The sequence below is a fragment of the Camelus bactrianus genome, chromosome 6 (assembly GCF_048773025.1).
Source record: "Camelus bactrianus isolate YW-2024 breed Bactrian camel chromosome 6, ASM4877302v1, whole genome shotgun sequence".
Lineage (NCBI taxonomy): Eukaryota > Metazoa > Chordata > Mammalia > Artiodactyla > Camelidae > Camelus > Camelus bactrianus.
In genome coordinates this window covers 9,610,934-9,638,160 of record NC_133544.1, presented here as the reverse complement: position 1 = coordinate 9,638,160, position 27,227 = coordinate 9,610,934, and the positions used below count along the sequence as shown (strand labels likewise).

At 42.5% G+C, this 27,227-nt stretch overlaps 1 protein-coding gene and 1 long non-coding RNA gene across 6 annotated transcripts in view; one reads left to right on the top strand and one right to left on the bottom strand.

Moving 5' to 3' along the window:
- LOC141577876 (uncharacterized) overlaps positions 1 to 27,227 on the top strand; it is a 62,927-nt gene that overhangs the window by 542 nt on the left and 35,158 nt on the right. For 3 of the 5 annotated variants that reach the window (XR_012507407.1, XR_012507405.1, XR_012507404.1), the window contains 2 exons: positions 535 to 5,041; positions 9,186 to 9,384. This is a non-coding gene — a long non-coding RNA (uncharacterized LOC141577876). Of the gene's footprint in view, positions 1 to 534; positions 5,042 to 9,185; positions 9,385 to 12,271; positions 17,838 to 27,227 lie in introns of those variants that run through there. The other 2 variants (XR_012507409.1, XR_012507408.1) reach the window with 2 other exon arrangements.
- On the bottom strand, positions 4,849 to 27,197 carry LOC105079894 (corticosteroid-binding globulin). Its single transcript, XM_010968736.3, has 5 exons — positions 25,158 to 27,197; positions 17,844 to 18,472; positions 11,502 to 11,772; positions 6,500 to 6,647; positions 4,849 to 5,034 (listed from the first exon to the last, which is right to left on the bottom strand). Exons 2-5 carry the CDS (start codon positions 18,454 to 18,456, stop codon positions 4,849 to 4,851), a joined length of 1,218 nt encoding a protein of 405 aa, XP_010967038.2. The 5' UTR covers positions 18,457 to 18,472; positions 25,158 to 27,197.

The window sequence follows — 27,227 nt, the reverse complement described above, 5'->3', positions numbered from 1 at the left end:
AGCGAGGTGGAGATAACATCTGGGTAACTAGGAGTTTGGCTGGTTAGCACCTGCATCTGCATAGCCTGATAGGGGAACTAATAAAGCTTTCTTGAGATGGGCTTTCGCTTTGGTGCAGTCAGAAGGACCTCTAAATAAGAGGGAAATGATAATGAGTTTTCCTTAGTGGGTATAAGGAAACAGATGCTCAGAGAGGTTAGTTAATTTTTTCAAGAACACAGAGCTTGAATCTGAACCCAGACCTCTCTCTCCAAAGGCAATGCTGTGTCTCCTAAACCCCTGACTTAAGTAGCACAGCTGCTGACAACAGGTTTTAATTAAGATGGTCCTTCTACCGGGGATATTATGTCCTTTCCTTATTTTTCTTTTGTGCTGTGGGTCATTATTTATTTATTTTTGTTTTTAATTAAAAAATTATTTTAAATAATTTCAAACCTGAAGTAAAATTGCAAGAATAGTTACAAAAAACTCCTATAACACTTTATCCAGAGTCGTAACTTTCTTTTTTTAAAACTGTCTTATTATTTTATTAAGGAATCCACCTCTGTGACTGTCATGAAGCCCGGGCTGAGTTAACGGTGACAAGTTTTGGAGGTAACTACACCCAACTCTGGACTTTCTGGTTATAACCACTGTCTTCTTTCTCTACCTCAACAAAAAACTAAACTCATGGGGCTTCAATCCATGTCCTCCTATTCCTAGAAGATGCCAAAGCCAACTGCGTAAGAGGCTTTTTCAGAGGAGATGACTTTTGTTCTCTTAGAAGACAAACCCTCTACTTTGCTTTGTGAGGCAGACAGCAACCCCAAACCACAGACAGGTTGGGTTCTGCGCAGATACATAAATTTTTAAACATCGTCCACGTGTTTGACAATTCTTTTCTCCATATCTGCCTGTGCGCACGTGCGTGTGCACATGCGTGCTATTGTATTCTGAACCGTTGGAAATGGCAAGGTAATACCAAGAACAAGAACATTCATTTATGTAAATAGTATCGAATAAGCAAATCCAAGAAATTTAATCTTGTTTCAACACCTGAAGCTACAGTCATGTTCCAGTTTTGTCAGCTGCCCCACACGTTCCTTGTGATATTTTTACTTTCAACCTAGGGTCCTGTCCAGGACCATCTATGTGGTTGGGGCCAGGTCTGTTTAGTTTCCTTGAATCGGGGACAGTTTTTCAGCCCTTACTTTGTCTGTCACTATGTGGCCATTTGGGAAAGCTCAGGTCAGCTGTTTCACAGGCTCTCTCAATTTAGGTTGGTCTGCTGTGTCCCCATGGTTAGCCTCAGATCATACATTTTTGGAAGGACTATCATGGAAACAATGTTGGCTCCTTCTCAGACTGTCACATCCAGAGGACACGATGTCCCTTTGTCCCTAACTGGTGATGTTAATTTTAATACCTTGGTTAAGGTGATATACATTTCTCCAATAAAGAGCTACTCTTTCTCCTTTTATAATAACTCACTACTGAGGAGAGACTTCAACACAAATTTTAATATCCTGTTTTTCATCAAACTCCCCATGCCCCCGGATTTAGTATCCATTGACTGTTCTTGAATTGATTTTTACTATGATAATCTAAATCCATCTTTCCTTTCATATTTATTTATCACTATGATGGGTATGGATTCATGAACTCTTCATTTTATTCAGCGCACTTTAATCCATTACTGTTCTTACTATATATACATATCCTCTGTTATGTATTTATTTATTTACCTGTTCAAATTGTCCCAGCTATACGTATATATTAGAAATGTACTAAAGACCATGAGTTTATGCATTCAATTCATACCCTCCATCACAGGATTCTTCCTTGCTTCCCTCATTCTGTATTTGTGGCTCTTCTTGCTCAATCCTGCAAATCATATAGTGTCTCGTTTGCTATCCCCATTCTGTGATGAAAAACAAACCTGGAAAGAGGGCTTCCAGATTCTTCCAACTAGAGATACATCGTCCAAGTCTTGTGTTTGACAATTCCTTGGATTAATTCTTTTTCTCCCTCTCAGTGTAGTTATGTTATCCATTTGAAATATATTTGAATTCATTTTATTTTCTTTTCATTTGGTTTTAGGGCTTTGCTCACTTTGTTCATGTAATTTTATTTTTAAATATATAGAACATTAATATTATCCTTAAAGTCTAAACCATTTAAAAAGATCCATAAAGAGAAGTGGTACTCCCTTCTACCTCCTCCACTCTGTCCTTCCTCATGCTTTTCAGGCAACAGTTTATTTAGTTTCTAGTTTATCCTGCCCGTGTTTCTTTTGACAAGGACCCACCAGCATTTCCATAAGCAATGCATGAAAATGACTTTTTCCACCCAACCATTATAGTGTACTGGGAAGCTGTCACGTTTTTGCCAGTCTGATGGATAGGAAATGGTATCTCAGTGTAGTTTTAATTTGCATTTTTTAATTATCTATCAAGTCCAACATATTTTCATGTGTTTAAACACCACATATTAGGGATATTAGCTCTTTATCAGTGATATATTTTGAAAATATTTTCCCTGAGGTTTTCACTTCTGTTTGTTCTTTCTGACTTTGCTTATGAAATTTTGACCTTGCAATTAAAAATATTTTTCATATAGTCAAATTTCTCAATCCTTTAACAAACTTCATCTGGACTTTGAGTCATGGTTGGAAAGCTTTTTTTCTACATCTAAATTATAGAGGAATTTACCCATGTTTTCTTCTATTACTTGTATGGTTTTTTAAATTTAGATCTCTGATTCTTAGTTTATTCTTATTTATGTTGTGGAAAATAGGTCTAATTTTATCCTTTGTTTTTTTTAAATGGTTATCCAGTTGTCCTGATACCATTTATTTAAAAGTTTTTCTTTATCAAATATTAAATTTCCATTTTTACTTGAGTCTGTCTCCAGACTTTCTAACTTACTTCATTGGTCTCTCTGTCTCCTCAGGGCCTAGCACCACAGATTTTACTAGAGTATCTGTGTAGGATGTTAATACCTGAGCGGGCCAGTCCCCTGTCCTCCCCACTCCCTGTCCCCCATATCTGTACCTTTTCAATGTTTTCCTGGCTACTCTTGCACATTTATTTTTCTGTATGAACTTCGCTAACATCTTGTCTATCTCCAGAAAAAAAATATTTGCTAGCATTTTTATTGGAATACCATTAAATTGATAAACTTAGGGAAAACTGATGTCTAGATGATGTTGGCCCATCTTATTCAAGAAAGAATATCTTTGCATTTGTTCAAGCCTAATTTTGCATCTTAAAGGATTATGGCAGAATTTTCTCTATATAAATTCTGCTCATTTCTTGCTTATTAGTAAGTGTTACATCTTTTCAGTTGCTATTTGGTTTTCTCTTCATTATGTGTTTTAACTGGTTGTTGTTTGTGTATATGAAGGCATTGTTTTTGCATGTTAATTCTATATTCTGATACGATACTATAAATTCTTTTATTATTTGAGTTTGCTTTATCATTGATTTGCTAGGGTTATATAGGTACATTACATGTCATCTGCAAATATAGAGAGAGTTTCTAATTCTATGTCTCTGATTTCTCTTATCTAATTGCATCGTCTAGTACCCCCAGGACAATGTGAAGTGGTAGTGGGTATAATGAGTGGCCTTGTCTTACTCTTGACCTTAGTGGGAATGCATTTCTTATTAAGATGCTGACTTCAGAATTCGGGGATATCTATATTTATATCTATATCTATATCTATATCTATATCTATATCTATATCTATATCACAGACACACACATACATAGGAATATATATATATACACACATATGTATATATAGGAAATGTATAAATATGTATATTTAAGGAAGTATCCCTCAATTTCTTTTTCTCAAGATATATGCCATATCTATCTACCTATCATCTACGGTATCACCTGATTATCTACCTATATATCATATATCATCTATCTATCTATCCATCCATCCATCCATCCATCTGGTTCTTCTTTATCTCATTTAATGCTTTTTGCCCTGAACTGGGAGAGTAGGGTCTCTTCCTCCAGCAATCTTTGTCTAGCGCCCTCTACTGACAAAGATTAATATGCCCGGCTGGCAAAGCAAAACTGTTTAAAACGTCCAGATCAGTTTTTGCAGAGCAGCAATAAAGGGAGGATTTGGAGTTGAGAAGCAATAAATTGATAACTATTTTTGCTTTAAACAGTTAATATTATTTTAAATATATTTAAAATATATATTATATTTATCCACATATTTACTCTTTCCAGTGCTCTTCCTTCTTTTGTGTAGGTCCAAGTTTCCATCTAGAATCATCTTGTTTCTGCATAAAGAACTACTTTAAAATTTTCTTTAGTGAAGGTGATAAACTTTTTCAGCTCTTGCTTGTCTGGGGAAAAAAAACTCTTTATTTTGCCTTCATTTTTGAAGGTTTTTTTTGGTTTGTTTTTGTTTTTTGTTTTTTGAAAGATATTATGACATTTTCCCACTAGCACTTTAAAGACAACTTTCTTTTGTGTTTTGACTTGAATAATTTCTTTTTTAAAAAAAGTTTTTACTTAGAAATAATTTCAAATTTACATAAGTTTACAAAAAAAAAAAAAACAGTGTTTCCATATACCTTTCAGTGTACTACCACATAGTACACAACTCTAGGACAATGATCAAAACCAGAAAATTACATTGGTACAATATTATATTGGTATTATCCAAATGTCAATCGTCTCACTTTTCTCCTTCAACTAACCTTGTCATCAATCACAGTGACATTGTTTATTACAAGAGAACCTAGAGAAGATTAGGGGAACCCGCCCACTTCCCAGAACGTTTCAGTGGACTCCCTGGTGCCCAGAGTCCGAAGCGCTGCGGCTCCTCTGGGTGTCCCCTTATGTCAGATTCACAACCTTGCCCAGGAAAAGGCTGCTCCACGTGAAGTGGTCGAAGATAATGAGGATGAAGGGCCGGTTGAAGTGGATGGTGAGAGGATCGGGCGCCCCCTGTAGGCTGACCTTGGTGTACGCAACTGCCTCCAATCCTTTCTCATCCAGTTGCAGGATGGCCTTATGGAGCACCTGGTGGGTAAGGACCGAGAGTGGGGGTTGAGCACCTGCGGCGTGTGGGGAGTTCTCCAAGTCTCAGCGCTTCACCCTTCTGCCCTCGGGTTTCTGGATGGCGAAGCTGAGGCTCAGAGGAGGTCACCAGCTAGCTCCTCATCTCCATGGCAGTCCCAGGATGGGAGCAGGGGTCTGCCCAACTCCAGAACCCATACCACACCTAGGCTTCCTCCCTAGAAAGTGGGCAGGTGAAGCCCACCAATGAAGATCAAGGCTCTGGGGCCAGAATTGGACTTCCGCGTCCATATCCCGTGCCCCTTACTGGGTCCTGGGCTGGTGGAGGCAAACCTTGCTCCTTCTCCACTCTGCCAGTAAAGAAGGAGGGTTCAACTTATGCAAAGTGCTTGTGCCTCTCTGTATGAAAAAGGGTCATCTCTGACTGTTGAAACAGTCCTTGATATGATCAAAATTAGAAGAAATTCTGAAATCAGCAAAACGCTTGCATAGCTTTTATCAAAAACCTTGGACAGAGCAGATCTGCCTAATTAAATAACAACACCCTATGGGCAGATGGTGCAGCAGGGAATCAGAGGCTCAGTGGCTCTGTAAATAGGCACATATGGCTGGGGAGAACTCTGAGCTGGGCTACGAATCACTGCAGTGTGTCTTGGGAATATGAGGTTTTGAGTCAAACAGACCCTAGGTCAAATGTCAGACTATTTACTAGCTCTGTGGCCTTGATGAGTTATTCACCCTCCCCAAGGCAGAGATTCCTCTTCTAAGAAACTGGGGTAACACTCGCCTTGTAAGGTGATAGCTGTCTGACTCAGTCCTTCACACACAGGCATTTTATTGTGCACATACTCTGTGCCAGCATCACAACGGTCCATGTCTATGTGCTTAGGGAGGAGGCTGCTGCCACTACAGCTTTCCCCTGTTGCCTCTCTTGTTGTTTCACCCACAGGACTGTAAGATCCTGTGAGGGCAGGGCTAGGTCTGAGGAATGGAGGCACATCCAGTGTTGAGCACAGTTTGGGGCACAAAGTAGATGTTCAATAAATACTCCCTGAATGAATGAATGAATGAATAACAGAACATGAAGCAGAGGGATGAAGATAATGAATGTAACTGAGTAGAAGATTCAGTGTGATCTCATTTAGACGTTTCCTTTTTGCTGGAGGTGGCTCACAGTCCTGCCATGGTGACTTTGTCTTCCACAGGGGCCCCTCTGTGTGGCCTGGCAGAAAGGGTCAACGCCTGGGCTGCAGCGCTCCCTTGTCACTAGCTCTGTGTAACCTTGGGGATGTCACGTTCTTGCTGAGCCTCTATTTAGCCTGTTGCAAAACTAGGAGCTTGGACAAGACCTGGGGCTCTCAGCCTGGGACCTAGAAGCCTGTTCATGGATGGGCTCCATGTTGCTTCTATCATTGGTATTGTGGATTTTGGCAGGGGTGAGGGGAAGGTGGGGTCTAGAGATACTTACCTTCAGCACCTTCGGTGGGGCCTCTTGGGTGATGCCTGAGAAATGTGTCTTGTTGTTAAGCAAGTCTGCAATGCCCATGTCCCTCATGATGCCCCCAAGGTCATAGGCTCCGGAAATGGACACCTTTGGGATGTACAGGTCCACCTGGCTGCTCGGGGTAAGCAGATGGGGTTAGGTTTTTCTGGGGGCTGGGCCTGGCCAGCCAGACTCCCTCTTTCACTGTGATCCCTCCAGACCCTGCCTCCCAGCTGGACCTGCTCTTTGGGGACAGGGGAAGGGAGAAGGGAAGGGACAGGGCAAGAGGCAGACTCTGTCTCTCCCTCCATCACACAGGTAGCTTCCTCTTTGGGCCTCTGAACTGCAAAGCCTTCTCAGCTCTTTCTTGGAGCTGATTCCACCTGATACAGATAAACCATTGGACACTGAAGGAAAGACTCCCTAAAGAAGTCCTTGTGGACAAAAGAAATAAAAGAAAAATTAAACAAATGGGATCTAATCAAACGTATACACTTTTGCACAGTAAAGGAAACCATAAATAAAGTGAAAATACAACCTATGGACTGGGAGAAAGTATTTGCAAATGATGCGATTGATATGGGATTAATTTCCAAAATATACAAACAGCTCATACAGCTTAATAAAGAAAAACCCAATCAGAAAACGGACAGAAGACCTAAATAGACATTTCTCCAAAGAAGACATACAGATGGCCAACAGGCACATGAAAAGATGTTCAACAACACTAATTATTAGAGAAATGCAAACCACAACTACAGTGAGATATCACCTCACACTGGTTAGAATGGCCATCATTAAAAAGTCTACAAATAATAAATGCTGGAGAGGGTGTGGAGAAAAGGGAACCTTCCTACACTATTAGTGGGAATGTAAATTGGTGCAGTCACTATAGAAAACAGTTTGGAGTTTCCTTAAAAAACTAAAAATAGAGTCACCATATGATCCAGCAATCCCACTCCTGGGCATATACCCAGAAAAAAATATAATTCAAAAAGACACATGCACCCCAGTGTTCATAGCATCACTATTTACAGTAGCCAAGACATGGAAGTAACCTAAGGGTCCATCAACAGATGACTGGATAAAGAAAATGGGTATAGATACACACAATGGAATATTACTCAGCCATAAAAAGGAATGAAATAATGCCTTAGACCTAGAGATTATCATACTAAGTGAAGTAAGTCAGACAGAGAAAGACAAATATCATATATCTCTTAACTGTGGAATCAAAAAATACTACAAATGAACTTATTTATAAGACAGAAATGGACTCAACAGACATAGAAAATAAATTTATGGTTACCAAAGGGGAAGGTGGGGGAGGGATAAATTGTGAGTATGGAATTAATAGATACACACTACCATATATAAAATAAACAAAAAGAATTTACAGTATAGCACAGGAAACTATATTCAATATCTTGTAATAACCTATAATGGAAAATAATTTTAAAAGGATATATATATATATATATTTTTTGAATCACTTTGCTGTACACCTGGAACTAGCACAGTATTGTAAATCAACTAACTATACATTAGTTACCCCCCCCAAAAAAAAGAGAGAAAAAGCCGTTGTGGTCCCCCAAGGACCCCCAGCAGAAGAGGAGGAGTGGAGGGAACATCCACTGGGTGTAGGGGTCCTGGTCCCAGCCCGGCTGCTAATGCTGTGTGGCTTCAGCCAAATCCTGTCCCTCTCTGTGCTTGTTCTCATCTATACAGCAAGGCAGTGTAAGGCAACAAAGGCCTCTCTTAGGGCCCTTCTGTACTAAAGCTCTGTGATTCTGGAAGAATTTGAGGATAAGACTGGCAGTTTCCTCTGGGTAAAGCAGGTAGGCTATCTAGAAAGGTAAGTAAAGTCATTCCAGGGGTGGGGGTGGGCATTACTTTCATTTTAAAATTTCTTCCTTTTCCTGCTCTCCAGCCCCAAACCCTGAAATCAGTGAAAGGGTGCGGCTCTCCAGCAGGGGAGGGAATGCAGGAAACCTTCTCTTTACTGAGCAAAAGCTGCTCTGGTGAGGTTTGGTGGCTGGCAACCAGGGCAGCTGAAGAGGAATCAAAGGCAATGGAATACTACTTGGTCATAAAAAAGAATAAAATAATGCCATTTGCAGCAACATGGATAGACCTGGTGATCATCATTCTAAGTGAAGTAAGCCAGAAAGAGAATGAAAAATACCATGTGATACCACTTATATATGAAATCTAAAAAAAAAAAAAAAAAGACAAATGAACTTATTTACAAAACAGAAACAGACTCACAGACATAGAAAACAAACTTATGGTTGCCAGTGGGGGAAGGGATAAATAGGGAGTCAGAGATTTGCAGGTACTAACTAACAGATATAAAATAGATAAACAAGTTTACACTGTATAGCACAGGGAACTATATTCAGTATCTTGCAGTAACCTACAGTGAAAAAGAATATGAAAACGAATATAGGTATGTTCATGTATGACTGAAGCATTATGCTGTACACCAGAAATTGACACAACATTGTAAACTGACTATACTTCAATTAAAAAAAATACGTATATATATATAAAGGCGAATGAGACATGTGACTTGTCCAGACAGGAAACAGCAAAGGAAGGTAAGGGAAGCACCCATACCCGGCACCTGGTGGACCTTCCTGAGCTCCCTTATCTCCTCTAATCCACGCAGGCAACCAGTCTTAAAAATTGGAGTCACCATCCTCAACTTCTAGATTGCGAGACTGAAACTCAAAAGAGGCTGAGGAATTTCCCCAAAGTCACACCACTGGGAAGCACAGGAAAGTGAAGAAACCAGGACTAGCTGCCTCAGACTCCCATCGCCTCACCCTCAGAGAGCTGCCGCCACGACCTATGCAGGCAGCAGGTAGGTAAGTAAGTGACAGCAGAGCAAGGAGACCTAGTGGAGGCTCTCGCGAGAGCAGCCGGTGAGTAGGGCCCAGAGGTTTCTGGTGGGAGGTGCTGGACCCTGAAGGATGCTGAGCTTGGATGCGTAGGAGAGCACAGTTGGGGAGGAGGCAGTGATGCTGGGAAGGATGAGGGAGAAGGGGCGACGCAAGCATGGCGGTGAGAAGCCACGGGCAATATCACCCGGATAAAGCAGAGAACTCATGCCCAATCACATATGATGTGTAAAGATGCAAAGTTTTACCTTGAATGTTCATTTAAAAATTTAGAAGAAAATGGAACGTGTTATTGATAAATGTTGTTCAAGTAGTTTGGTGCAGAGATTATTTTGGGTGTAAAGAGATTATCCTTTATTTTCAACCTGCTAGGGTCGCGAATTTGAATCACGGTGCATTATCACCACCTGGTGGCACTGTACCTGAATTACAGGTTGCTTTTGAGAGGTGGGAGTGAGGTAGGGACAGGAGGGCCGACTTGAGGAGCTGGCAAATGGAACTCTCCCATCGCCCAGACACAGGCTCACATGCACACACACTCAAGGGAGGTCTAAGGACACTTCTGTGCCCCCACGTAGCTACAGGGGATCTCTCTGGAACAGAGCTGACCATACCACTCTCCCCCGCACTAGTGAGGTCAAACTTGCTGGCACTTTCACGTCCACTAGGGGGAGCTGGATTAACCTCTCCAGAAGTATCAGCACTTGGCAGCTCTCTGAGGGGATAATTTAAAATAAAAATAACCAAAACCCTAGAACAGGAAACCTACATATATAATAAAGTAGAAGAGCTTCTTTCTAGACTGTCTGCCTGCAAAATTCTTGGATTGCCAAATTCATCCAAGTTGAATTCGTCTCATCTGTTTCTGTTGCCGGTGCCCCGGGCCCCGCCTCCCTGACTTGGCTGGAGTCGTTCCCTCTTCCATGAACGCTCTTGGGCGCACTTGCCACTGGCTGAACTTCCACTCGGGCTTAGCGCACAAAGTGAAAGCAATCTGCTCTGCAGCCCCTTTCCCAGTCCCCTGGCCGGAGTCCCGTGTCCCACCCTCCCCCAAATTTTACACATTTGTGCATCTCCTCCCTTTTCTTGCTCTGAGAGAACCTATGATGTCATTGTACCCCTATCAATGGCACCAGACTCTGTTTTCTGCCCTAGAGTGCAGGCCTTTTGGGCCTATATTTTGCCCTTTTCATCGTTCTATCCCTTGTGCTTAGCCTAGTGCATGGTACACAGCAGGTGCTTCCATATAAATATAGTGAACGAATGGATGAATAAATGAAATCGTACCTGTCCATGAGCCTTCCTGAGCGACTCCAGATCCGAGCGCCGGCTCCTTCCCCCAATCCCCTCTTCCCTTTGAGTCTGCACCACCCACCCACCACCAGCTCCCAAATTGCTTGGTTCGTGCACAGACAGAACTCCAATCTCCCGGGAGTGAGGACCATGTTCTCCAGAACCTCTGCTTCCCCCTCCAAGGTGAGGATCAGGGCTGGACACAAGCTTGGCTATAATTTTGATTGTCCTCTGGCTCAGAGGTTCCCGAGGGAAAATGAGTTTATTACCAACTTATCCTTACTTTCTTACTTAGTTACTGATTGATTGAAGAAGAATTAGATCACTGAGTGGCTTAAGAACCATTCATAGGCTTTGCATTGTTTCCAGGGTGGATAGAGTGATGATTTTCATTGTCTTTTTTATGAGATCTCCCAGGAATCTTTAGAGCTGCTTGGTCTCAGGTAAGCAAGATAAATGGATCAGTGAGGGCCGGGTGGTTGGTGAGCTCAGTTTGAGAAAACAGTGAAAGATTTGATAACACAGAGGGCGGCTATTAACCTTCCAGGGAAGAAGGACCTCACTTTGTGGAAGGGCCCGGAGTAGCTCAGCGCCAATCGACAGGTGGAGAAGTAAGTGTGACCTCTAGACCAGAGAACCTCCAGCCTTTGGGGACCCAGCAGGCAGGAAAAGTGAGCCCTGGAGGGCAAATCTGGGGGAAGAAGGATGGCCAGTGCACCCCTTTTCCACCCACCCTACTTTCTGGGAACGCGACGGCTGCAGAAATCAGCACAGCTGGCCGGAGGGCTTACCTGCTGGTCAGGGAGTCAGCCCATCTCTGAATGGTGTTCCGGCTCAGCCCGGCAATCACTGTGTCCATCTTCCCCTTGTCCGGGAGGATGAAGAAGGCGGTCTCGTTGCCTGTGTACTCCAGCTGCACCAGCTGGCAGGGGAGCTCCGAGTCATTCAGGTACCTGATGGCACTCGACTGGAACATCATGGGCACTGTCACCCTGGTCGTCTCGTTCACATAGAAGTTCTCTTCCCTGGTGCTTTCTGGGTTGAAGGGCTGTGCCCACGTGCCTGGTAAGAGGAGGGAGAGGGAAAGTAAGAGAAAGTCTCTGAGAGCAGGGCGAAAAGGCAGCTTGGGAGGCTGCACAGCCCCAGGGGGGACCGCCAAGCAAGTGATGCAGCCTCCTTCACGCCAGAAGGTCCCACCAGAGTTGCTGGAATTTCCTGCTAAGATGTGAAATTCCCGGAGGTTTAAAGCCTGTTCCTTTCTCCACCCTTTGCGATGGACTGAGGATCAGCACCGTATCTGAGACTGACTTCTAGAAATAGAAGGAGGAAGAGAGCAAGAGATTGCTGGCTCTAGGATTTAGGGGTAGGGGTCAGTAAACCAGACTTTGCCTCATTGCCCCGGCCCTGGAGGCCATCCTGGCTGGGAGGGCTCTGGAAGTGGTGCTGGATCTCAGTCTGTGGATTCAAGGTCCCTGGGGGGATTTGAAGGAACCAACCATCCATTCCATCCCCACTCTCTGATGTCCTAGCCGCCCAGTCAACTGTACGCACTTTCCTACAGGAGGCTCCACATCTGCCAAATGGCCCTGAAGGCCACAATACATTCCCTAGAGGCAGAGTCTGGGTGAGAAGATTCCTTCAAGGTCACAGACACCCACCCCGGACTGAACTCAAACCCTCTCCACCATGTTTCATGATATCATGCAATCTGTTCCTCTTGTGACGGGGAACTCACTACCTGAACAGATGGGACTTTCCACTACTGGTCAGCGCTGATGGGAAGAAAATTGCTCCTTAGACCGAGCCAAAGTCTGCCTGAATGTAATGCCTGCTTGATTGAGCCTTTTTGGCCCTTGAATTTATTCCAAGCAACCCTGAGTCTTCTTACAGGGGACAGACCTTTGGATGTTTAAAGACACAGGCTGAGTCTCACTAGGGCCTCCTCTGCTCTAGGTTAAGTCTTCCCAGGTCTGGAGATGACTGAGGACCCTAGTCCAGTGGGTACCAAGTGTCCTGGCTGCCCTTGAGCACCAGTCCAGAAACCCTTGTGAGGTCACTGTTTCCCACCTGAGGCCACCTGAACGTGGCCAGTGCATAGCTCCAGGCAGACCCTTCTCCATCCCTCTGCCTGGGGGACTCCCTGGATCATGAGGCTGTCTCACAGCAGGTGGGATCCCTTGCACGTTCTCAAATCGTCCTCCAAAGGAAGCCTGAGGTCCTCAAAACTGAAGGGGGCATGTTTTGTGGCTAAGTCGTCCAGCTCACAGCCAAAAAAATTGGATTAAATATTTTTTAGTGCTAGGTTTTTCATCCTTAAAAGTTTGCTGTATGCTTTTGACTAAGTATTTCTTTTCTAGAAGCAAGTATAACATATATCCAGTTTGGCAGAGAACCAAACACAGAATGGGATCTAACCTCTACTTTAGGGGATCTTTTCTTGAAAATTCGTGGGTCAGGAGAACTCATGGTTAAGAAACTTAAGAATTTGTGAAGGGGAATTGGAGAGAGCATGGATGACTCCCTGGAAAACTTTTTCACAATATTTTTACTGTTCTCCATAAAAGAGCTATCAAGACAGTCCACTAAGTAAAGACCATGCCAGGGACTCTGTACATGTCCTAAGTGTAGTGATGACAGCCACACCCTGCACTTCTGTTTATTATCCTGACTTGCTGCAACATTTCAGAGTAGCTCCCAGCTTAGCAGGGGCTTGTTAATTAGCTTTGCTGTATCACAGGAAGTCTGTGTACAGCCAGGCAGCCCGCACTCCTGTCAATGTCTGCTCTTACATTCGAAGGTTAAAACTCTCTCTGATTTTATTACCAGGAGCTATGGTTTCCCATCAACTCAGCGGCACTGTGGCCATGAGAACACTTAGAAACCACAAGAGCAAGGCCCTGGGCCAAATGCCATCCTGCCAGCCTCTGTCCGTCCTGCCTCCTCTCAGGCACCAGTCAGGCTCAGAAGGGCCCTCCCTCTACCTGGGTTTACTGTGTTTTTCTCCCAAGGCTGTGTTACGAGAACCTCTATGCAACCACTGTTGAGTTTCTTCCACATGCCAAGTGGTATGCAAAGTATCGGGTCTCCACAGAGATGGGGATGCCATGCACAAGAGTGCACAGTCTAGGGGGAGAGATGTCCTGGGTAATTAGTGGGAGCATCCAGAAACATTTCCAGGCAAATATACCCAGACTCCTTGGCCCTCCCGCAGTCAGGTGTCAAGGATGCTGCCTTTTGTATAGAACCACAAAAGACTTTGAATAGCCAAAGGCATCTTGAGAAGGAAAAACAAAACTGGAGGCATCACATTTCTTGATTTTAAACTACATTATAAAGCTATAGTCATGAGAACAGTGCAGTGCAGGCATAAGAACAGACACATAGACCAACAGAACAGATTTGAAAGCCTAGAAATAGCCCCTCACATACATACTCAAATAATATATGACACGAGAACCAAGAACACTCAATAGGAAAAAGAAAATCTCTTCCATAAATGGTGCTGAGAAAACTGGATATTCACATGCAAAAGAATGAAACTGGACACCTGTCTTACATCTTCACAAAAATTAACTTGAAATGTATTAAAGACCTAAACATGAGACGTGAAACTGCAAAAATTTTGGAAGAAAATATAGGGAAAAATAAACTCCTTGACTTTGGTCTTAGCTATGATTTTTTTTTTTTTTGGATATGACACCAAAAGCACAAGCAACAAAAAGAATAAACAAATGGGATCACATCAAACTAAAAAGCTTCTGCAATAGCAAAGGAAACAATCAATAAAGAAAAAAGGCAACCTATGGAATGGGAGAAAATCTTTGCAAAACACATATTGGATAACAGGGTAATATCCAAAATATACATGGAACTCATACAACTCAACAGCAAAAACAAAAAAACACCCCCCCCAAATAATCCAATTAAAATGGGCCTCTGACTTGAATAGATACATTTTTCCCAAAGAAGATATACAAATGGCCAACAAGTATAAGAAAAGGTGCTCACTCAGCATCACTAATCATCAGGGAAATGCGAGTGAACAACCATGAGCTGTCACCGCACACCTGTCAGAATGGCCATTGTCAAAAAGAAAGGAGAAAACGAGAGCTGGCGAGGGTGTGGAGAGAAAGAAACCCTCGTGCACTGTTGGCGGGAATGCGATTTGGTGCCACCAGTATGGAAAGCAGTATGGAGGCTCCTCAAAAAATTAAAAACAGAACCACCGTATGACGCAGCAACCCCACTTCTAGGTATGCGTCAGAAGGAAGTGAACTCACTATGTTGAAGAGTTGTCTGCACTGCCACGTTCATTGCAGCATTATTCACAACAGCCAAGACAAGGAAACAATCTTCCAAACAATTTGATGGATGAATGGATAAATAAAAGTGATACACACACACACACACACACACACACACACACACACACACACACACACGTATACCTGTATTAGAAAGTTACTCAGTCATAAAAGAATGAGATCCTGCCATTTGCAACAACACAGAGGAAACCTGAGGGCATTATGCTAAATGAAGTAAGTCAGACAGAGAAAGACAAATACTGTATGCTCTCACATATATGTGGAATCTAAAAATATAGAACTTACAGAAACAGAATGGAATGATGGACAGGAGGAAGGTGATCAAAGGGACACACTTGCAGTTATAAGATGAGGAAGTTCTGAGGAATCTCATATACAGCATAGTGGATATTGACTACAGTTAATAATGTTATGTTATATACGTAAACGTTGCTGAGAGAAGAAATTAAAAATATCATAGTCAGCATTTTATAATAACTATAAATGGAGTGTAACTTTAGAAATTATGAATCACTATGTTGTACACCTAGAGCTTTTATTGTACATCAGCTATACTTCAATTTTAAAATGCTACAGTGAAAAAATAAAAATGTATAGAAGAAAAAAAGTTCTCACCACACACACAGGTTTCTTTGTGAGATGATGGTTGTGTTAACTAACCTTATTTTGGTGCTCATCTCACAATATATACATATGTCAAATCAACCCGTTGTATACCTTAAATTTACATGATAAGTTAATTATACCTCAGTAAAGCTGGAGGAAAAAAAGAATGGTGCCTTTGCCTGGCCAGTCCCTTACCCTCACTACCCTCCAGGAAAGGAGGCCTCTCCCAGGTGGGTTCCCAGACTCGTGCTGGAGAACGGGCAGAGAAAGGCCAAGAGGCAGCAGGAGGGCTCGCCAAGATGCTAAGAGATGCTAAGTCCATCCAGTAATAACATGCCGGGGGCGGGGGGATGGGGGACAGCTGGCTGATGGGAAGCCCCGAGTGAGAGGCGGGGAGGAGAGAAATGGTATGTGAGGAGTCTTTGCTGGGGATTATGATTTGGATAATCTTTAATGCGGGTGTGGAAAAACTGCAGAGGATGCGTATGAGAGACAAAGATTTGCCTGAGGGAACTGGGAGGTTTCATGGAGGTGGTGGCTTTTGAGCCAAGATTTGAAGTGTGGGAAGAAGTTTTAGGCAGTCAGGTAAGTTGAGGGAGGGCTCAGGGGACAGAAGGGGCTTGAACCTTTTGTCAGGCAGAGTGGCCCCCCAAGGATGCCTGTGTCCTAACCCCTGGAACCCATGAATATGTTATGTTACGTGGCAAAAGGAAATTCAGGTTGCTCATCAACTGACTTTGAGATGAGGGATTACTCTGGGCAATCCAGGTGGGCCCAGTGTAATCACAAGTGTTCTTAAAAGTGGAAGAGGCTGGTGGGAGGGTCAGAGTCAGAAAGGAGATGTGAGGATGAGAGCAGAGGCCAGAGTGATGTGATTACTAGCTTTGAAGAGGGAAGAGGGTTACAAGGCGAAGAATGCAGGTGGCTTCTACAGGCTGGAAAAGGCAGGCAACGGATTCTCCCCTCGAGACCCTCTAGAAGGAACATACTCTGGCATCCTCTTAACTTTAACCCAGAGTGACTCATTTTGGACTTCTGACCCCAGAATTGTGAGATAACAAATTTGAGCTGTTTTAAGCCATTGAGTTCATGGTGATTTGCTCCAGCAGCAATAGGGAACTAACACAGGCTTCCACGGGGACGTCATGCTCAAAGACTTGAAAGGAATTCGGTGTGGGCGGCCTGTCTGTGATGTGTGTACGTGTCAGTCTGCTGTGTATTGGGAACTTTAAGTAGGAAAAATATTGAGACCTGAAGCTGGAGAAGACACAAGAAACAGATAATTCTAGGCCAGGGTTTTTCAACCTTGGGACTATAGCCACTGGGGGCAGGTATCACTGTGGGGGCTGTTCTGTGCACCCTCCCTGGCCTCTCCTCACTAGATGCCAGTGTCACCCCCCCACTCCTAGTTGTGACAACCCACAATGTCTCTAGACATTGCCTGACATCCCTGAAGGTGGATGGGGGTGGGATCTCCCTCGGTTGAGAACCACTTATAGACTAAGGAGTACAGATTTTATTCTCAAGGATAATATATCCTCAAATTGCCTGATCATAAAAATGATGAGGGGAGAGAGCCTTGTTACAAATACAAATTCTAGGACTTTTTTAAAGCAGTTTTGCTTCAGTAGGTCTGGTGTAAGCTCTGGAATCTGTAATTTTAACAAGTCTCCATGGTGATTTTTAGGGACAGGCACTTTGGAAAATCCTGCTCCAAACTGGTGAGGAGGGACTGTGGTTGGTTGACAGGAGACTTGGTCAGAACTGGCCGTGAGCCCCCCAGGAAGTGTGAACAGGAGGGCTTAGGGACCACCTGGAAGTTCCTGAGGACAGGGGCTTTGTCTGTCTGGCTAGAGGCTGTATTTCCAGCCCCTGGCCAAGTACCTGACTCACAGCTGGGACTTGGCCAATATTTGTAGACTGTGAGGTAGCCAGACTGTTCATAGCTACATGTTTGACCTTGAACCAACTTGCAAGAGCTTGGGCAAGTTGCTCAACTCTTCTGGGTGTCATTTTGGTTCTTGGTGAGATGACATAATTCCATCTTCCTAATAGGATCATGGAGAAGATGGAGATTCAGATGTGCAGGTGCTTTGTAAGATTGAAGTCTTTGCCCAAGAGTGCACCCTGGGTTTTGATGGCTCTTACTATTGTTGACAGTAGAGGACAGGGCCTTGTCAGAATGGGATGGGTGAAGGGTACCTTTAAAGAAGATGTAGTTGACCAGGATGAGCATGGCTGAGCTGTCTAGCTCCGAGAACAAGTCCACAATTTTCCCTCGCGTCTTATTCTTGACATACTCGTTAATTTGTCTTCTGGCTCCTGTCCAGTCCTGGAAATCTGTAGCCAAGGCGTCCAACCCATAGTAGTGCTTAGTGTCTTCTGAGAACGAGTCCAGAAGCTCCAGGCTGCAGTCAAGGAACAGGGCATTGCCCATGGCCATATCCAAGGCAGTGTCTGACTCCCTGAGGAGGTGGTGGACATGCCGGAAGCCCTGGTGGATCTCAGCTTCTGATGTCTCAGTGAGGTTGAAGCCCAGGCTGTGGAGAAGCTGCTTCCGTGTGTAGCCACTGGCACCCAGGGACAGCATAGCCAAGGCTGTGGAGATGCTCACAGGGGAGATGAAGACGTTCCTGCCTGGAGCTGAGGCCACTAAGTGCTTATACAGGGTAAAGGCAAAGTCAGTGTTGCTTGGAGCCAAGTCCCGGTGAGGGTTCCTCTTGCTCACGACAGCGTCAGAGTCTTTAGCCTGAATGGTCCAGAGCCCACTGGTAGACAGCCAGAAGAGACAGGTGTACAGAGCGAGCAGCATCATCCTGGATGGCCAGGCCCTGCAGAAGCACAAATGCTCATTAGATGTCGTGGGGCCTCTGAGGCAGCGAGGTGTGGTGAGCAGTAGGTAGAAGACCCCATTGAAGACCCACTCAAGTTCCAGTTCCTTCCTTCCTCCACATTGGCTGTATGACATAGGGCAATTCAGGGTCTCAATTTCCTCATCAGAAAATGAATTCCAACACCTGCTGTGATTTATCAAGTAACTATCAGGTGCCTAACATTTTGCCTTGCCAACAAACTAATAAAGTAGATATTATTGTTCTGATTTTAGGCAGGCATAAATGGAAGCTCAGAAAGGTTAACTATCTATCCAACTGATATATTCAAAGTACTGAAAGAAAGAAAAAAACTATCAACCAAGAATCCTCTATCAGGCAAAACTCTTCTTCAAAAGTGAGAGAGAAATTAACACATTTCCAGGTTAAAAAAAACAAAACAAAACTGAGGGAGTTCATTACCACTAGACCCCTCCTACAAGAAATGCTAAAGGGAGTCCTTCTGATTAAAATAAAAGAACACTTGAAAGTAAAAAAAACCTGTAGGAGGAAATAAAGATCCCTGGTAAAGGTAATATGAACAATTATAAAATCTAGTATAATTTCAGTTTGCAACTCCACTTTTTATTTTCTATATGATTTAAAATACTAATGAATTTAGTATTCCTCTATGTTTTTGGAGACACAACAAATAAAGATGTAATTTGTGACTTAAATAACGGAGAGGATGTGGGAACAGAGCTATATGGGAGTGGTTTTGTATGCTATTGAAGTTAATCTGGCACAAATTCAAATGAGAGTATTATAACTTTAGGATTGTAAATTTCCATGGTAACCAGAAAGAAAATAGCTATAGAGTATGCACAAAAGGAAGTGAATTAAAATGTTTCACTACAAAAAAAAATCAACTGAACATTCAGCTAAACATAAAAGAAGATGGTAATGCAGGAAGTAAAGGACAAAAGAGTTATAAGGCATTTAGAAAACAAATAGGAAAATGACGTAAGTCCCTCCATGTAGGTAGTCGCTTTAATGTAAATGGATATAGTTCTCCAATCAAAAGACAGATTAACAGAATGGGTTAAAAAAAAAAAAACAACTATATGACTACTAAAAAAGGCTTATTTTAGATCCAAGGACACAGACATGAAAGTAAGAGGATGGAAAAAGATATTCCATATAAATAGTCACCAGAAGAGATTGTTGGTAGCAGAAGAAAGGAAACAATAAAGATTAGAGCACAGATAAATAAATAGAAAATAGAAAAACTAGAGAAAATAAATGAAAGCAAAATATAATATATCTGATCAATATATATTACATAGTATGATAATACAGTATGGTATAATAATATATGGTATAATAATAAAATGTACTATAATCTTCAAATATATTAACAAAATTGACAAAACTTTAACTAGACTGAGTAAGGAAAAAAAGAGAGGAGTCTGAAATTACTAAAATCAGAAATGAAAGTAGGGACATTACTACCAATTCTATAGAATTTTTAAAAAAATTATAAGAGAATACTATGAAAAGAAATTAAAAATTACAGACCAGGAAGATGGATAACCTAGATGAAATGGAAATTTTGTAGAAACACCAAACATACCAAAATTAAACTATAAAGAAATAAAAAATTTGAGTAGACCTGTAAGTAGTAAGGAAATTGAATCAGTAGTTGAAAACTTCTCAACACAAAAAAGCCCAGGAGCACATGGCATCAGTTTTTAATTCTACCAAACATTTAAAGAAGAATTCACAGAAATTCTCCTCAAACTCTTCCAAAAAAATTGAAGAGGAGGGAACACATTCATTATCTTGATATCAAAGCCAGGCAAAAACACCATAAGAAAACTACATATATTGGTTATGAACGTTGATGCAAAAATTCTTAGCAAAATACTAGCAGGTAAAATTCACTAGCATATGAAAAGGATTTTACACCATGAACAAGTAGGATTTACTCCTGGAATGCAAGGATGGTTCTATATGCAAAAATTGATCAATGTAATACACCACATTAACAGAAGAAGGAAAAAAAAACATGATCATCTCAATTGATGCAGAAAAAACATTTGACAAAATTCAACATCCTCTTTCATGATCAAAACACTCTACAAACTAGGAACAGAAGGAAATTACTTCAGTGATAAATGCCATACTATGAAAAGCCCACAGCTAACATCATACTCAATGGTGAAAGATTGAAAGCTTTTCATTCAAGATTCAGAACAAGACAGGATGCCTGCTCTTGCCTCTTCTATTTAACATACTACTGGAAGTTTTAGCCAGAGCAATGAGCAAGAAAAGGAAATAAAATGCATCTAAGTTGGAAAGGAAGAAGTAAAATTATCTTTGTTCACAGGCAACATGATCTTATACATAGATAATGCTGAAGACCACAAAAAAACCCGTTAGAACCAATAAAGGAATTCAGCAAAGTAGCAGGATACAAAATCAACACACAGAAATCAGTTCTGTTTCCATGTAGTAACAACGAGGAATCTAAGAAGGAAATTAAGAGAACAATTCCATTTACAGCAGCATAAAGGGAAGAAAATACTTAGGAATTAATTTAACCAAGGAGGTGAAAAACTTATACACTGGAAACTGCAAAATGTTGCTGAAAGAAATTAAAGAAGATATAAGTAAATGGAAAGACATCCTGTGTTTATGGATTGGAGGATTTAATATTGTTAAGATGCCAAAACTACCCAAAGAAATCTGTATAGAGTCAATGCAATTCTTATCAAAATCCTATGATGTATTTTGCATAAATAGAAAAATTTGTCCTAAAAGTCATATGGAATCTGAAGGGACCTCAAATAACCAAACAGCCTTCGGAAAGAAGAGCAAAGTTAGAAGTCACACACCTTCTGATTTACAAATGCACTATAAAACTGCAGTAATCAAAAGTGTGGTATTGGCATAAAGGCAGGCATGTAGACCAATGAAATAGAATAGAGAGGCCAGAAATAAACCCGTGCATATCTGGTCAAATGATTTTTGACAAGGGCACCAAGATCATTCAATGGGGAAATGACTTTTCAGCAAATACTGGGAAACTGGATATCTACATGCAAAAGAATGAAGTTGGAGCCTTACCTTATACCATATACAAAAATTGACTCAAGATGTATCAAAGACCTAAATGTAAGAGATAAAGCTCAGAAGAAAACAGAGTCAAAACTTCATGACATTGGATTTGACATGACATTGGGTATAACACCAAAGGTACAGGCATCAAAAGAAAAGTTAGACAAATTGGACTTCACCAAAATTAAAGACTCTGTTTGTTAAAGGACACAACCAATTGAGTAAAAAGGCAACGCACAGGATGGGAGAAAATATTTGCAAATCACCTATCTAATACAGATACATCCAAAATATACAAAAATTCCTGAAACTCAAGCGCAAAAGACCAAAAACCAATCCAATTCAAAAAATGGGCATAGGACTTGAGTATATGTTTCTTCAAAGAAGATATGCAAATGAACTAAGAAACGCATGAAAAGATGCTCACCGTTAGTAATCATTAGGGGAGTGCAAATAAAAACCACAGTGAGATCCAACTGATACTCATTAGGATGTCTATTATGAAAAATGAAACACCTAAGAGAGAAGTTAAAAAGGAGCAGTGGGACTCTTAGAGCAGGCAGATTGCTAGATATGAGCAGAGAAAGGGGGACACAGACCAAATGGCAGGAATTGGGCAGAAAAGAGGGGCACAAGCCAAACGCAGGGAACCATACATCATGTAAGCACCAGGGTCCCTGGGCAGAGAAAGAAAAGCAGGAACCTTTGGGCTGATAAGGGATCACACCTTTTGGGGTCATGAGTGGCCTGGAGATGAACAAAGAAAGGTGAGAAAAGGCAGAAATTTCCAGTGTCCGAATGTAACCTTTTGCTCATTATGCCCTCATTTCAATAAAATTAGCCTTGCAGATCAGGAGTACCCATCATGCACCGACACCATGACACTTCCGATCCAGACTAAATAAGGACACAAATCCCCTCTCCCTTTGGGAAGGTGGAGTTGGGATGATGATCAGGGAATACGACCCCAAGCCCTTCCCTCCTCAATGAATATTCGGCCCATTCATTTTTACACCCTATGTAACTAACTTGGCCAAGAAACACAGGGCAGCCGCTCACCTCAGCCTGCCCGCTCTCCCCTTGAGAGTGTACTATCTGTCCTTTAATAAATCCTCACTTTACTTTTCTAACCACTATGTCTTGTCTCTGAATTCCTTCTGGGACGGGACAAGAACCTGGAACACCGGTTGCCTCTACTGGCAACAGAACCGTCCCAAAATGTCACTTGCCCAGAAAGATCAGGTAGCTCAGAAGAAGGCAAGCTTCCTTAGAGCTCAGGAGTGAACTGCTGAGAGTTAATGAACCAAACCACAATCTTCTATGAAGATTTTTCAGATAAAGACAGTAATAAACGTATTGACCAAGCAGCAAAAAGAAAAAAGAAAAAAAAAAGAAACAGAACACAGAAGAAGTGTTGGCATGAATGTGGAGAATTTGGAAACCTTGTACATTGCTGGTGGGAATATTAAATGGTGCAGTCATCTGGAAAAGAGTATGATGGTACCTTAATAAAATAAACATAGGATCATTTAATTCAACAGTTCTGCTTCTGGGCTGCTCCAAACTCAGAACCTCACCAGAGACAGATGCAAACATCCCCTGACCTCCCTGAGCCCTCCTCCCACCCTCTCCACGTGGATGGAAAAACAACTCCTGCTCTGAGTTCCTTGCGTCTTGGCTTTGATAACAGCCTCACTGCCCTGCCCCCTCCTTCCCCGGCCACAGGGCTTTGTAGGCAATTCTCCATTTTCCTGGGTTTCCTGGCGAAACAAGTTGGATTACGATTTCAGCCTTGCTATTTATGACCTGGGTGGCATGGGTGCTCTATCTAAACTCTGCCTGTTTCGTTGGTATAAAATAGAGTTGATAATAATACACAACCCTGGCCTGGCCCTTTCTACCTTCCAAATTTTTGTTGTTTGTCTCCTCCAGTCTCAGGACACAGCCCAGGTTTGGGGCTCGGCCTCTCTACCAGTCGCCTGCCCACAAGGTCTCCTTGTCTCCTGCTCACTTCCTGCCAACCATTCTCGTCTCCGCAGCCAGAGGTGTCTTTCTCAAATCAAGCAGATGGGTTGCTCTGCTGCAGAAAACCTTGCAGTGGCTCCCACTGCTCCCAGAGAGGGGTGATCCTCACTGATGTGGCCCAGGGAGTCCTCACCACCCTGGTGACAGCCCCACCCCTAGCTTCACATCAGGCCCCTTCAAGTCTCAGCTGCAGCAACGCTGGGTGTCTCAGGAGTGATCTCCCAGCACATATCAGACTTTCATCCCTCTGCCGGGGTCAGGCCGGGGAGGTCATTCCACTGCCTAGTATTTGCGGAGTCTGGCTCTGGCCTGAGAGCTGGGAACAAAGATGGGCCTGTCCCATTCCTGACCCATGTGGCTCCACTCTTTTAGCCCATCCCCTCCCTGCCAGGCCTGGCTTGCTCCCTGTCGTCCTTTGGTACTCAGGTCCCGGGTCACCTCCTCCAGGAAGCCCTCCCTCTGTGCTTCTCTCTGTCACTGCCCCTGGCAGATTGCAGTGAAATCTTTGCTTCAGCTTTGGCCCTCTCCACACCTGTCTTTGGTCCTTTCTTGGGCAAGGACTCCGAGCAGTTCACAGCCCACAGGGTGGGCTTTCTCCAAATAGAAGTTCTTGTCCATTCCCTTGTCTTCCTACTGGCTCTGAGATTTCATGCCTCATCCTCTCCTGTGTTAACTCTCCAAGATTGTTGTGAATATCAGTCACAGCTGTTATCAGTGCATTCTGATGTGACCTCACTTAATGGGTCATCCCGAGCCCATTGTACGGATGAGAAAACTGAGGCTCAGGGAGTGAGAGCTGAAATTCCAAGCCCTGCAGTCTGACTTTGGAACCTGTGCCACGCCATTCTGCCTTTCTCTAGAGAAAGCAAAGTGAAGAGTAAAACAGCTCTCTGAAAAGTACCAGCAACATGAAACTGTGGAGTATCAGCATCATCCACGTATTTCATTTCATGAATGTTCTCCTTGTCCTGCATTTCTGAAGTCATGCATACAGTAAACATGACTTTTTCTCTTTGTTCTCTGTATTCCAAAGGGCCCCTAAGGGCCAGGTACAGTCCTAGGCCCTCTGCATTTAAATCTCATAGCACGTGGTGGAAAGCTGATAGTTCCGTTCTGTCTGCAGGATCCTTGCCCCAGGTCACCAAGTGAGGAGGTGTGTGTGACTCTGTGGATGCACAGTCTGCTGCACCAGCCGGACACCACTCTCCCCTGCCTGTGTCCCCCTGCAGGGGCTCTGTGTCGCACTGAGCCACCCCAGCGCTCAGACTCCATCCCTGAGGCAGTTATGGCTGCTTGGCTGGGCCTAGGAACACTGTGCATTGGATGGGAATGGCTCTTAGTGATCAGCCTTTGCAAGGCAGGAACCCAGCAGAAGTCAGACCCCCGTGGGTGACCCCCAGATTCTGGAAAACCCTCTCCAGGGTTGCCTCATAGCACCGCTGGTTGCCCTAATGCCCAATGCCTCATTAAAAAAAAAAAAAAGTCAAATAAGCAAGATGCTGCTTCATTCTGGAGGTTGGGCAGGAGCAGGAAGGATGGAGAGTCCTCAGCTGTTACTCACGGTCTGCAGTGGGCTTAGGCTGCAGCTGCTGACTTGGTCCCGCCGTCCTGGATCCTAATATGTGTGCAGTAAGCCGGCAGGGCTTCTGCCACTAAATCTTGTTTGCCAGCTTTCTTGCTGGTTAATGGTTAGAGGGGGGCCACTGGCCTTCACCATTTGGTGGTCCCCTCCCCCAAGACATTAACCAATGGGAGGCTTTTCCAGGAGATTTGAGTAAACACAGTAATGCTGTGAATTAACTTTCCTCTGCATACAGTTCCCTGAAGTTTTTTTAATATCAAAATGTGACTCGAGTTGCATCAGTGTTTGTGGTTGCCTGGTGCCAGCTGGCACAGAGGCCACAGGTGCCCTTAGTTAGTATGATGGTGCTGACATATGTGAAGAACCAGGTGCTAAGCTTGGGCTGGGAATGAATTCAGCAGGTCCTGCTTTCAAGCGGACAGTGGTTTGGTGGGAAGACAGACATGGAATAAAAGCAGCCCAGAGCTTCCTGTGAATTATCCCATTTAATCTTCACGATTCTATGAAGTGGATATTATTACTACCATTCTTCTTTAGATAAGGAAATGGAGGCACATGAAGCTTAAGTGAGCTGCCCCTGAGACTCAAATCTAAGACCATTTAACTCTAAAGTCTAGCACCTTCTCTCTTCCCCACATCTTCATTCACCAGTTCTCTTTGGATTGCAGGTGACAGAGATCAAACTCAAAATGATTTAAAATAAAAAATAATATTTATTGGGTCTCCTGAAGGAGAGTTCTGAAGGGTGGAGAGAGCTTCAGGCCTGGCTGGATCCAGGGGTCCCAAGATGGTCATCAAATCTCTGTCTCTGTCTCTCTCTCTCTTTTTAAAAAATTCTTTCTTAGCTCTGCTTTCTTCTGCTTTCCTGCTTCAGTCTGTCTATGGTGGCCATTGCAGCTCCAGGTTATTTGGTTCTAACTGGTTCCTTGATATCAGAAGGAGAGAGACTCACTTTTTCTTGGTGTTCCTGTCAGTCCCCTGAAGGACATGATTGCCCATCCTTGGAGTGATAACCATGTGCAGAAGAGCACATTGCAGATGGCCGGCTAGAGTCCTTTGCCCTCTGCTGGGTCAGTAGTGCCATTACAACCTTTCAGGTATGAGGGGACATGTTTCCGTGAGGCCTACAACTGTGTCTAGAGTTTTGGGAGCTCTTTAGTTTTATTAATACTTGTTGGTATTTTCAAGGTTTTTATTTCTTAAACCAATTTTAGAATTTCTATCTAGGAATTTACTAGTTTTCAAATCTCTGTCATATCAGTAATTACTTTTAATTTTTGTTGGGTCTGTATTTTCTTTACATATTTCCTCTCTTTTTTTTCCCATGATGAGTCTTGTTACGGAGATCTGTCCAGCTAATTAATATTCTCAAAGGACCAGCTTTTAGTTTTGTTAATCCTTATTGGTTTTTAAAAATCTATATTTCATTGCTTTCTGCCTTTTAAAATTTTTATTTTTTATCATACTTTCACAAACTCTGAATTTTTCTGTTTGCACTTTTTCTATTTTCTTGAGTTAAATGTTAAGCTTTATTGATTTTTAATATTTCTATCCATATAAATGTATTTAAAGTCAAAAGTTTTCGTCTAAATACTGACTTAGCTATGTCCCACAAATTCTTGATATTTACTATTCTCACTGTCATTTTCTTCTAAGTATTTCTTAATTTCCTTTATGGCTTCACTTTTAACCCAAGGATAGTTTTATGTCATTTCGTGTGTTTAGAATTTTGGGCTATCCGTCTGTTATTAAATTTTACTTTCATTTCATTGTGGTCAAAAAGTGTCATTTATATTACATTGAACATTTGGAACTTACCGAGGCTGTTTTTGCTATCATAAATTGTCTGTTTTTGTAAATATTCCATGTTTTCTTATAAAATAATGAGTATTATCTATTCAAGGTGTGTGTGTATGTATGTATATACATAGTGCTTAAGCTTATTTTATTCAACTCTTCAGTATCTATGTTGATTCCTTATTTATTGAACTTTCAGCTTCTCAGCAGGGAATGTTAAAATCGCCAGTCACAATTGTTCATGTATTTAGC